Below are 12553 nucleotides of genomic sequence, written 5' to 3'. Positions count from 1 at the left end.
TTGGTGGATTCAATGATGGCCTTGGAGGCTGTCTGAAAAAACCTGGCGGAGGTGTGTGTAGCTGTGCTGAGAGTTGTGGAACTGATCTCCAGAGTAGAGGTCAGAGAATGAGAGGCAGCACTGGTTGAAGTTAGTCCAGTACCAGGAGCAAAGGAAAATGTTTCTGCACGAACTGTGGAGACTGCAGAAGTTGCCTCTGTCACTGGGATGGGCACAAAGGCAACACGAGATGTTCTCGCAGGACTGGATGGGGTTGGAGTGGTGGCTGAAGGCTTTAGACTGGAAGTTTGTGCTGTGGTCGAGGGGATTGTGGAGGTTGTCACAAGTGGAGATGTCTCTGGCCGAGCCGAAGAGGCTGAAGTGGTGGTCTCAGGCTGAGATGTGGACTGGGCAGCCGAGCTGGAGACTTCTGACCTTGTGGTGGTGGAAACAGTGGTGGTCTCAGTGCTGGATGTGGATCGACCCGCAGCAGTGGAGGTGGTCTCAAACACAGTGCTGGTGGTGGGTGCTGTTGAGGTGAGAGCTGCTGAAGTGGTCTCCATGGCAGAGCTCCGAGGAAGAGTCACAGTGCTGGCAGAAGTTTGGCTTGTCCCAGGAGCAGAGGAAGACGTCTGTGCAAGGACCATGGTGGTCGCGGAGGTTGCCTCTGTTGCCGATGTTGTGATCTTCTTAGGTGTGGATACTGCAGCAGGACTGGACTGGATTGGAGTGGTGGTTGAAGGCTTTAGGCTGGAAGTTTGTGCCGTGGTTGCGAGGATTGTGGAGGTTGTCAAAAGCGAAGACGTCTCTGGCCGAGCAGAAGAGGCTGAAGTGGTGGTCTCAGGCTGAGATGTGGACTGGACAGCTGACCTTGTGGTGGTGGAAACAGTGGTGGTCTCAGTGCGGGATGTGGATCGACCCGCAGCAGTGGAGGTGGTCTCAAACACAGTGCTGGTGGTGGGTGCAGTTGTGGTGAGAGCTGCTGAAGTGGTCGCACTCAGAGGAAGAGTCACAGTGCTGGCAGAAGTTGGGCTTGTCCCAGGAGCAGAGGAAGACGTTTGTGCTGGGACCGTGGTGGTCGTGGAGGTTGCCTCTGTTGCCGGAGTTGTGATCTTCTCAGGTGTGGATATTGCAGCAGGACTGGATGGGGTTGGAGTGGTGGATGAAGGCTTTGCCCTGGAAGTTTGTGCTGCAGTCGAGAGGATTGTGGAGGTTGTTACAAGTGAAGACGTCTCTGGCCGAGTAGAAGAGGCTGAAGTGGTGGTCTCAGGTGGAGGTGTGGCCGGGGCAGCCGAGCTGGAGACTTCTGACCTTGTGGTGGTGGAAACAGTGGTGGTCTCAGTGCTGGATGTGGATCGACCCGCAGCAGTGGAGGTGGTCTCAAACACAGTGCTGGTGGTGGGGGCAGCTGTGGTGGGTGCTGCTGAAGTGGTCTCCACGGTAGAGCTCCGAGGAAGAGTCACAGTGCTGGCAGAAGTTGGGCTTGTCCCAGGAGCAGAGGAAGACGTTTGTGCTGGGACCGTGGTGGTCGTGGAGGTTGCCTCTGTTGCCGATGTTGTGATCTTCTCAGGTGTGGATATTGCAGGAGGACTGGATGGGGTTGGAGTGGTGGCTGAAGGCTTTAGGCTGGAAGTTTGTGCTGCAGTCGAGAGGATTGTGGAGGTTGTCAAAAGTGAAGACGTCTCTGGCCAAGCAGAAGAGGCTGAAGTGGTGGTCTCAGGCTGAGATGTGGACTGGGCAGCCGAGCTGGAGACTTCTGACCTTGTGGTGGTGGAAACAGAGGTGGCCTCAGTGCGGGATGTGGATCGACCCGCAGCAGTGGAGGTGGTCTCAAACACAGTGCTGGTGGTGGGTGCTGTTGAGGTGAGCGCTGCTGAAGTGGTTGCGCTCAGAGGAAGAGTCACAGTGCTGGCAGAAGTTGGGCTTGTCCCAGGAGCAGAGGAAGACGTTTGTGCTGGGACCGTGGTGGTCGTGGAGGTTGCCTCTGTTGCCAGAGTTGTGATCTTCTCAGGTGTGGATATTGCAGCAGGACTGGATGGGGTTGGAGTGGTGGCTGAAGGCTTTAGGCTGGAAGTTTGTGCCATGGTTGAGGGGATTGTGGAGGTTGTAACAAGTGGAGACGTCTCTGGCCGAGTAGAAGAGGCTGAAGCTCTTTTCGCAGGCTGAGATGTGGACTGGGCAGCCGAGCTGGAGACTTCTGACCTCGTGGTGGTGGAAACAGTGGTGGTCTCAGTGCTGGATGTGGATCGACCCGCAGCAGTGGAGGTGGTCTCAAACACAGTGCTGGTGGTGGGGGCAGCTGTGGTGGGTGCTGCTGAAGTGGTCTCCACGGTAGAGCTCCGAGGAAGAGTCACAGTGCTGGCAGAAGTTGGGCTTGTCCCAGGAGCAGAGGAAGACGTTTGTGCTGGGACCGTGGTGGTCGTGGAGGTTGCCTCTGTTGCCGGAGTTGTGATCTTCTCAGGTGTGGATATTGCAGCAGGACTGGATGGGGTTGGAGTGGTGGTTGAAGGCTTTAGGCTATAAGTTTGTGCCGTGGTTGAGAGGATTGTGGAGGTTGTTACAAGTGAAGACGTCTCTGGCCGAGTAGAAGAGGCTGAAGTTGTGGTCTCAGGCTGAGATGTGGACTGGGCAGCCGAGCTGGAGACTTCTGACCTTGATTTGGTGGAAACAGTGGTGGCCTCAGTGCTGGATGTGGATCGACCCGCAGCAGTGGAGGGGGACTCAAACACAGTGCTGGTGGTGGGTGCTGTTGAGGTGAGAGCTGCTGAAGTGGTCGCACTCAGAGGAAGAGTCACAGTGCTGGCAGAAGTTGGGCTTGTCCCAGGAGCAGAGGAAGACGTTTGTGCTGGGACCGTGGTGATCGTGGAGGTTGCCTCTGTTGCCGGAGTTGTGATCTTCTCAGGTGTGGATATTGCAGCAGGACTGGATGGGGTTGGAGTGGTGGCTGAAGGCTTTAGGCTGGAAGTTTGTGCCATGGTTGAGGGGATTGTGGAGGTTGTAACAAGTGGAGACGTCTCTGGCCGAGTAGAAGAGGCTGAAGCTCTTTTCGCAGGCTGAGATGTGGACTGGGCAGCCGAGCTGGAGACTTCTGACCTCGTGGTGGTGGAAACAGTGGTGGTCTCAGTGCTGGATGTGGATCGACCCGCAGCAGTGGAGGTGGTCTCAAACACAGTGCTGGTGGTGGGGGCAGCTGTGGTGGGTGCTGCTGAAGTGGTCTCCACGGTAGAGCTCCGAGGAAGAGTCGCAGTGCTGGCAGAAGTTGGGCTTGTCCCAGGAGCAGAGGAAGACGTTTGTGCAAGGACCGTGGTGGTCGTGGAGGTTGCCTCTGTTGCCGGAGTTGTGATCTTCTCAGGTGTGGATATTGCAGCAGGACTGGATGGGGTTGGAGTGGTGGTTGAAGGCTTTAGGCTATAAGTTTGTGCCGTGGTTGAGAGGATTGTGGAGGTTGTTACAAGTGAAGACGTCTCTGGCCGAGTAGAAGAGGCTGAAGTTGTGGTCTCAGGCTGAGATGTGGACTGGGCAGCCGAGCTGGAGACTTCTGACCTCGTGGTGGTGGAAACAGTGGTGGTCTCAGTGCTGGATGTGGATCGACCCGCAGCAGTGGAGGTGGTCTCAAACACAGTGCTGGTGGTGGGGGCAGCTGTGGTGGGTGCTGCTGAAGTGGTCTCCACGGTAGAGCTCCGAGGAAGAGTCACAGTGCTGGCAGAAGTTGGGCTTGTCCCAGGAGCAGAGGAAGAAGTTTGTGCAAGGACCGTGGTGGTCGCGGAGGTTGCCTCTGTTGCCGGAGTTGTGATCTTCTCAGGTGTGGATATTGCAGGAGGACTGGATGGGGTTGGAGTGGTGGTTGAAGGCTTTAGGCTGGAAGTTTGTGCTGCAGTCGAGAGGATTGTGGAGGTTGTCAAAAGTGAAGACATCTCTGGCCGAGTAGAAGAGGCTGAAGTTGTGGTCTCAGGCTGAGATGTGGACTGGGCAGCCGAGCTGGAGACTTCTGACCTCGTGGTGGTGGAAACAGTGGTGGCCTCAGTGCGGGATGTGGATCGACCCGCAGCAGTGGAGGTGGTCTCAAACACAGCGCTGGTGGTGGGGGCAGCTGTGGTGGGTGCTGCTGAAGTGGTCTCCACGGTAGAGCTCCGAGGAAGAGTCACAGTGCTGGCAGAAGTTGGGCTTGTCCCAGGAGCAGAGGAAGACGTTTGTGCTGGGACCGTGGTGGTCGTGGAGGTTGCCTCTGTTGCCGAGGTTGTGGTCTTCTCTGGTGTGGATATTGCAGCAGGACTGGATGGGGTTGGAGTGGTGGCTGAAGGCTTTAGGCTGGAAGTTTGTGCCATGGTTGAGGGGTTTGTGGAGGTTGTAACAAGTGGAGACGTCTCTGGCCGAGTAGAAGAGGCTGAAGCTCTTTTCGCAGGCTGAGATGTGGACTGGGCAGCCGAGCTGGAGACTTCTGACCTTGATTTGGTGGAAACGGACGCCTCAGTGCTGGATGTGGATCGACCCGCAGCAGTGGAGGTGGTCTCAAACACAGTGCTGGTGGTAGGTGCTGTTGAGGTGAGAGCTGCTGAAGTGGTCGCACTCAGAGGAAGAGTCACAGTGCTGGCAGAAGTTGGGCTTGTCCCAGGAGCAGAGGAAGACGTTTGTGCTGGGACCGTGGTGGTCGTGGAGGTTGCCTCTGTTGCCGGAGTTGTGATCTTCTCAGGTGTGGATATTGCAGCAGGACTGGATGGGGTTGGAGTGGTGGATGAAGGCTTTGCCCTGGAAGTTTGTGCTGCAGTCGAGAGGATTGTGGAGGTTGTTACAAGTGAAGATGTCTCTGGCCGAGTAGAAGAGGCTGAAGTGGTGGTCTCAGGTGGAGGTGTGGCCGGGGCAGCCGAGCTGGAGACTTCTGACCTTGTGGTGGTGGAAACAGTGGTGGTCTCAGTGCTGGATGTGGATCGACCCGCAGCAGTGGAGGTGGTCTCAAACACAGTGCTGGTGGTGGGGGCAGCTGTGGTGGGTGCTGCTGAAGTGGTCTCCACGGTAGAGCTCCGAGGAAGAGTCACAGTGCTGGCAGAAGTTGGGCTTGTCCCAGGAGCAGAGGAAGACGTTTGTGCAAGGACCGTGGTGGTCGCGGAGGTTGCCTCTGTTGCCGATGTTGTGATCTTCTCAGGTGTGGATATTGCAGGAGGACTGGATGGGGTTGGAGTGGTGGCTGAAGGCTTTAGGCTGGAAGTTTGTGCTGCAGTCGAGAGGATTGTGGAGGTTGTCAAAAGTGAAGACGTCTCTGGCCAAGCAGAAGAGGCTGAAGTGGTGGTCTCAGGCTGAGATGTGGACTGGGCAGCCGAGCTGGAGACTTCTGACCTTGTGGTGGTGGAAACAGAGGTGGCCTCAGTGCTGGATGTGGATCGACCCGCAGCAGTGGAGGTGGTCTCAAACACAGTGCTGGTGGTGGGTGCTGTTGAGGTGAGCGCTGCTGAAGTGGTTGCGCTCAGAGGAAGAGTCACAGTGCTGGCAGAAGTTGGGCTTGTCCCAGGAGCAGAGGAAGACGTTTGTGCTGGGACCGTGGTGGTCGTGGAGGTTGCCTCTGTTGCCAGAGTTGTGATCTTCTCAGGTGTGGATATTGCAGCAGGACTGGATGGGGTTGGAGTGGTGGCTGAAGGCTTTAGGCTGGAAGTTTGTGCCATGGTTGAGGGGATTGTGGAAGTTGTAACAAGTGGAGACGTCTCTGGCCGAGTAGAAGAGGCTGAAGCTCTTTTCGCAGGCTGAGATGTGGACTGGGCAGCCGAGCTGGAGACTTCTGACCTCGTGGTGGTGGAAACAGTGGTGGTCTCAGTGCTGGATGTGGATCGACCCGCAGCAGTGGAGGTGGTCTCAAACACAGTGCTGGTGGTGGGGGCAGCTGTGGTGGGTGCTGCTGAAGTGGTCTCCACGGTAGAGCTCCGAGGAAGAGTCACAGTGCTGGCAGAAGTTGGGCTTGTCCCAGGAGCAGAGGAAGACGTTTGTGCTGGGACCGTGGTGGTCGTGGAGGTTGCCTCTGTTGCCGGAGTTGTGATCTTCTCACGTGTGGATATTGCAGCAGGACTGGATGGGGTTGGAGTGGTGGTTGAAGGCTTTAGGCTATAAGTTTGTGCCGTGGTTGAGAGGATTGTGGAGGTTGTTACAAGTGAAGACGTCTCTGGCCAAGCAGAAGAGGCTGAAGTTGTGGTCTCAGGCTGAGATGTGGACTGGGCAGCCGAGCTGGAGACTTCTGACCTTGATTTGGTGGAAACAGTGGTGGCCTCAGTGCTGGATGTGGATCGACCCGCAGCAGTGGAGGGGGACTCAAACACAGTGCTGGTGGTGGGTTCTGTTGAGGTGAGAGCTGCTGAAGTGGTCGCACTCAGAGGAAGAGTCACAGTGCTGGCAGAAGTTGGGCTTGTCCCAGGAGCAGAGGAAGACGTTTGTGCTGGGACCGTGGTGATCGTGGAGGTTGCCTCTGTTGCCGGAGTTGTGATCTTCTCAGGTGTGGATATTGCAGCAGGACTGGATGGGGTTGGAGTGGTGGATGAAGGCTTTAGGCTGGAAGTTTGTGCCATGGTTGAGAGGATTGTGGAGGTTGTTACAAGTGAAGACGTCTCTGGCCGAGCAGAAGAGGCTGAAGTGGTGGTCTCAGGCTGAGATGTGGACTGGGCAGCCGAGCTGGAGACTTCTGACCTCGTGGTGGTGGAAACAGTGGTGGTCTCAGTGCTGGATGTGGATCGACCCGCAGCAGTGGAGGTGGTCTCAAACACAGTGCTGGTGGTGGGGGCAGCTGTGGTGGGTGCTGCTGAAGTGGTCTCCACGGTAGAGCTCCGAGGAAGAGTCGCAGTGCTGGCAGAAGTTGGGCTTGTCCCAGGAGCAGAGGAAGACGTTTGTGCAAGGACCGTGGTGGTCGTGGAGGTTGCCTCTGTTGCCGGAGTTGTGATCTTCTCAGGTGTGGATATTGCAGCAGGACTGGATGGGGTTGGAGTGGTGGTTGAAGGCTTTAGGCTATAAGTTTGTGCCGTGGTTGAGAGGATTGTGGAGGTTGTTACAAGTGAAGACGTCTCTGGCCGAGTAGAAGAGGCTGAAGTTGTGGTCTCAGGCTGAGATGTGGACTGGGCAGCCGAGCTGGAGACTTCTGACCTTGTGGTGGTGGAAACAGTGGTGGCCTCAGTGCTGGATGTGGATCGACCCGCAGCAGTGGAGGTGATCTCAAACACAGTGCTGGTGGTGGGGGCAGTTGTGGTGAGAGCTGCTGAAGTGGTTGCGCTCAGAGGAAGAGTCACAGTGCTGGCAGAAGTTGGGCTTGTCCCAGGAGCAGAGGAAGACGTTTGTGCAAGGACCGTGGTGGTCGCGGAGGTTGCCTCTGTTGCCGGAGTTGTGATCTTCTCAGGTGTGGATATTGCAGGAGGACTGGATGGTGTTGGAGTGGTGGTTGAAGGCTTTAGGCTGGAAGTTTGTGCCGTGGTTGAGGGGATTGTGGAGGTTGTAACAAGTGGAGACGTCTCTGGCCGAGTAGAAGAGGCTGAAGTTGTGGTCTCAGGCTGAGATGTGGACTGGGCAGCCGAGCTGGAGACTTCTGACCTCGTGGTGGTGGAAACAGTGGTGGTCTCAGTGCTGGATGTGGATCGACCCGCAGCAGTGGAGGTGGTCTCAAACACAGTGCTGGTGGTGGGGGCAGCTGTGGTGGGTGCTGCTGAAGTGGTCTCCACGGTAGAGCTCCGAGGAAGAGTCACAGTGCTGGCAGAAGTTGGGCTTGTCCCAGGAGCAGAGGAAGACGTTTGTGCTGGGACCGTGGTGGTCGTGGAGGTTGCCTCTGTTGCCGATGTTGTGATCTTCTCAGGTGTGGATATTGCAGGAGGACTGGATGGGGTTGGAGTGGTGGTTGAAGGCTTTAGGCTGGAAGTTTGTGCTGCAGTCGAGAGGATTGTGGAGGTTGTCAAAAGTGAAGACGTCTCTGGCCAAGCAGAAGAGGCTGAAGTGGTGGTCTCAGGCTGAGATGTGGACTGGGCAGCCGAGCTGGAGACTTCTGACCTCGTGGTGGTGGAAACAGAGGTGGCCTCAGTGCGGGATGTGGATCGACCCGCAGCAGTGGAGGTGGTCTCAAACACAGTGCTGGTGGTGGGTGCTGTTGAGGTGAGCGCTGCTGAAGTGGTTGCGCTCAGAGGAAGAGTCACAGTGCTGGCAGAAGTTGGGCTTGTCCCAGGAGCAGAGGAAGACGTTTGTGCTGGGACCGTGGTGGTCGTGGAGGTTGCCTCTGTTGCCAGAGTTGTGATCTTCTCAGGTGTGGATATTGCAGCAGGACTGGATGGGGTTGGAGTGGTGGCTGAAGGCTTTAGGCTGGAAGTTTGTGCCATGGTTGAGGGGATTGTGGAGGTTGTAACAAGTGGAGACGTCTCTGGCCGAGTAGAAGAGGCTGAAGCTCTTTTCTCAGGCTGAGATGTGGACTGGGCAGCCGAGCTGGAGACTTCTGACCTCGTGGTGGTGGAAACAGTGGTGGTCTCAGTGCTGGATGTGGATCGACCCGCAGCAGTGGAGGTGGTCTCAAACACAGTGCTGGTGGTGGGGGCAGCTCTGGTGAGAGCTGCTGAAGTGGTCTCCACGGTAGAGCTCCGAGGAAGAGTCACAGTGCTGGCAGAAGTTGGGCTTGTCCCAGGAGCAGAGGAAGACGTTTGTGCTGGGACCGTGGTGGTCGTGGAGGTTGCCTCTGTTGCCGGAGTTGTGATCTTCTCAGGTGTGGATATTGCAGCAGGACTGGATGGGGTTGGAGTGGTGGTTGAAGGCTTTAGGCTATAAGTTTGTGCCGTGGTTGAGAGGATTGTGGAGGTTGTTACAAGTGAAGACGTCTCTGGCCGAGTAGAAGAGGCTGAAGTTGTGGTCTCAGGCTGAGATGTGGACTGGGCAGCCGAGCTGGAGACTTCTGACCTTGTGGTGGTGGAAACAGTGGTGGCCTCAGTGCTGGATGTGGATCGACCCGCAGCAGTGGAGGGGGACTCAAACACAGTGCTGGTGGTGGGTGCTGTTGAGGTGAGAGCTGCTGAAGTGGTCGCACTCAGAGGAAGAGTCACAGTGCTGGCAGAAGTTGGGCTTGTCCCAGGAGCAGAGGAAGACGTTTGTGCTGGGACCGTGGTGATCGTGGAGGTTGCCTCTGTTGCCGGAGTTGTGATCTTCTCAGGTGTGGATATTGCAGCAGGACTGGATGGGGTTGGAGTGGTGGCTGAAGGCTTTAGGCTGGAAGTTTGTGCCGTGGTTGAGGGGATTGTGGAGGTTGTAACAAGTGGAGACGTCTCTGGCCGAGTAGAAGAGGCTGAAGCTCTTTTCGCAGGCTGAGATGTGGACTGGGCAGCCGAGCTGGAGACTTCTGACCTCGTGGTGGTGGAAACAGTGGTGGTCTCAGTGCTGGATGTGGATCGACCCGCAGCAGTGGAGGTGGTCTCAAACACAGTGCTGGTGGTGGGGGCAGCTGTGGTGGGTGCTGCTGAAGTGGTCTCCACGGTAGAGCTCCGAGGAAGAGTCGCAGTGCTGGCAGAAGTTGGGCTTGTCCCAGGAGCAGAGGAAGACGTTTGTGCAAGGACCGTGGTGGTCGTGGAGGTTGCCTCTGTTGCCGGAGTTGTGATCTTCTCAGGTGTGGATATTGCAGCAGGACTGGATGGGGTTGGAGTGGTGGTTGAAGGCTTTAGGCTATAAGTTTGTGCCGTGGTTGAGAGGATTGTGGAGGTTGTTACAAGTGAAGACGTCTCTGGCCGAGTAGAAGAGGCTGAAGTGGTGGTCTCAGGCTGAGATGTGGACTGGGCAGCCGAGCTGGAGACTTCTGACCTCGTGGTGGTGGAAACAGTGGTGGTCTCAGTGCTGGATGTGGATCGACCCGCAGCAGTGGAGGTGGTCTCAAACACAGTGCTGGTGGTGGGGGCAGCTGTGGTGGGTGCTGCTGAAGTGGTCTCCACGGTAGAGCTCCGAGGAAGAGTCACAGTGCTGGCAGAAGTTGGGCTTGTCCCAGGAGCAGAGGAAGAAGTTTGTGCAAGGACCGTGGTGGTCGCGGAGGTTGCCTCTGTTGCCGGAGTTGTGATCTTCTCAGGTGTGGATATTGCAGGAGGACTGGATGGGGTTGGAGTGGTGGTTGAAGGCTTTAGGCTGGAAGTTTGTGCTGCAGTCGAGAGGATTGTGGAGGTTGTCAAAAGTGAAGACATCTCTGGCCGAGTAGAAGAGGCTGAAGTGGTGGTCTCAGGCTGAGATGTGGACTGGGCAGCCGAGCTGGAGACTTCTGACCTCGTGGTGGTGGAAACAGTGGTGGCCTCAGTGCGGGATGTGGATCGACCCGCAGCAGTGGAGGTGGTCTCAAACACAGCGCTGGTGGTGGGGGCAGCTGTGGTGGGTGCTGCTGAAGTGGTCTCCACGGTAGAGCTCCGAGGAAGAGTCACAGTGCTGGCAGAAGTTGGGCTTGTCCCAGGAGCAGAGGAAGACGTTTGTGCTGGGACCGTGGTGGTCGTGGAGGTTGCCTCTGTTGCCGAGGTTGTGGTCTTCTCTGGTGTGGATATTGCAGCAGGACTGGATGGGGTTGGAGTGGTGGCTGAAGGCTTTAGGCTGGAAGTTTGTGCCATGGTTGAGGGGTTTGTGGAGGTTGTAACAAGTGGAGACGTCTCTGGCCGAGTAGAAGAGGCTGAAGCTCTTTTCGCAGGCTGAGATGTGGACTGGGCAGCCGAGCTGGAGACTTCTGACCTTGATTTGGTGGAAACGGACGCCTCAGTGCTGGATGTGGATCGACCCGCAGCAGTGGAGGTGGTCTCAAACACAGTGCTGGTGGTAGGTGCTGTTGAGGTGAGAGCTGCTGAAGTGGTCGCACTCAGAGGAAGAGTCACAGTGCTGGCAGAAGTTGGGCTTGTCCCAGGAGCAGAGGAAGACGTTTGTGCTGGGACCGTGGTGGTCGTGGAGGTTGCCTCTGTTGCCGGAGTTGTGATCTTCTCAGGTGTGGATATTGCAGCAGGACTGGATGGGGTTGGAGTGGTGGATGAAGGCTTTGCCCTGGAAGTTTGTGCTGCAGTCGAGAGGATTGTGGAGGTTGTTACAAGTGAAGATGTCTCTGGCCGAGTAGAAGAGGCTGAAGTGGTGGTCTCAGGTGGAGGTGTGGCCGGGGCAGCCGAGCTGGAGACTTCTGACCTTGTGGTGGTGGAAACAGTGGTGGTCTCAGTGCTGGATGTGGATCGACCCGCAGCAGTGGAGGTGGTCTCAAACACAGTGCTGGTGGTGGGGGCAGCTGTGGTGGGTGCTGCTGAAGTGGTCTCCACGGTAGAGCTCCGAGGAAGAGTCACAGTGCTGGCAGAAGTTGGGCTTGTCCCAGGAGCAGAGGAAGACGTTTGTGCAAGGACCGTGGTGGTCGCGGAGGTTGCCTCTGTTGCCGATGTTGTGATCTTCTCAGGTGTGGATATTGCAGGAGGACTGGATGGGGTTGGAGTGGTGGTTGAAGGCTTTAGGCTGGAAGTTTGTGCTGCAGTCGAGAGGATTGTGGAGGTTGTCAAAAGTGAAGACATCTCTGGCCGAGTAGAAGAGGCTGAAGTGGTGGTCTCAGGCTGAGATGTGGACTGGGCAGCCGAGCTGGAGACTTCTGACCTTGATTTGGTGGAAACAGTGGTGGCCTCAGTGCTGGATGTGGATCGACCCGCAGCAGTGGAGGTGGTCTCAAACACAGCGCTGGTGGTGGGGGCAGCTGTGGTGGGTGCTGCTGAAGTGGTCTCCACGGTAGAGCTCCGAGGAAGAGTCACAGTGCTGGCAGAAGTTGGGCTTGTCCCAGGAGCAGAGGAAGACGTTTGTGCTGGGACCGTGGTGATCGTGGAGGTTGCCTCTGTTGCCGAGGTTGTGGTCTTCTCTGGTGTGGATATTGCAGCAGGACTGGATGGGGTTGGAGTGGTGGCTGAAGGCTTTAGGCTGGAAGTTTGTGCCATGGTTGAGGGGTTTGTGGAGGTTGTAACAAGTGGAGACGTCTCTGGCCGAGTAGAAGAGGCTGAAGCTCTTTTCGCAGGCTGAGATGTGGACTGGGCAGCCGAGCTGGAGACTTCTGACCTTGATTTGGTGGAAACGGACGCCTCAGTGCTGGATGTGGATCGACCCGCAGCAGTGGAGGTGGTCTCAAACACAGTGCTGGTGGTGGGGGCAGCTGTGGTGAGAGCTGCTGAAGTGGTCGCACTCAGAGGAAGAGTCACAGTGCTGGCAGAAGTTGGGCTTGTCCCAGGAGCAGAGGAAGACGTTTGTGCTGGGACCGTGGTGGTCATGGAGGTTGCCTCTGTTGCCGGAGTTGTGATCTTCTCAGGTGTGGATATTGCAGCAGGACTGGATGGGGTTGGAGTGGTGGATGAAGGCTTTGCCCTGGAAGTTTGTGCTGCAGTCGAGAGGATTGTGGAGGTTGTTACAAGTGAAGACGTCTCTGGCCGAGTAGAAGAGGCTGAAGTGGTGGTCTCAGGTGGAGGTGTGGCCGGGGCAGCCGAGCTGGAGACTTCTGACCTTGTGGTGGTGGAAACAGTGGTGGTCTCAGTGCTGGATGTGGATCGACCCGCAGCAGTGGAGGTGGTCTCAAACACAGTGCTGGTGGTGGGGGCAGCTGTGGTGGGTGCTG

The 12553-nt window shown here is 56.8% G+C and overlaps 1 protein-coding gene across 1 annotated transcript; it reads right to left on the bottom strand.

The window, feature by feature from the left end:
• Positions 1-669: 669 nt before the first annotated feature.
• On the bottom strand, positions 670-12212 carry LOC125317657 (cell wall protein DAN4-like). The gene is made up of 7 exons (XM_048287541.1): positions 12201-12212; positions 11870-11926; positions 10425-10523; positions 10098-10337; positions 3507-3581; positions 3145-3302; positions 670-787 (listed from the first exon to the last, which is right to left on the bottom strand). Exons 1-7 carry the CDS (start codon positions 12210-12212, stop codon positions 670-672), a joined length of 759 nt encoding a protein of 252 aa, XP_048143498.1.
• Positions 12213-12553: the final 341 nt, after the last annotated feature.

The sequence above is a fragment of the Corvus hawaiiensis genome, chromosome 28 (genome assembly GCF_020740725.1).
Source record: "Corvus hawaiiensis isolate bCorHaw1 chromosome 28, bCorHaw1.pri.cur, whole genome shotgun sequence".
In the NCBI taxonomy this organism is placed as follows: domain Eukaryota; kingdom Metazoa; phylum Chordata; class Aves; order Passeriformes; family Corvidae; genus Corvus; species Corvus hawaiiensis.
Note: the sequence above shows the minus strand (reverse complement) of the source record. Positions and strands in the feature narration are given on the sequence as shown.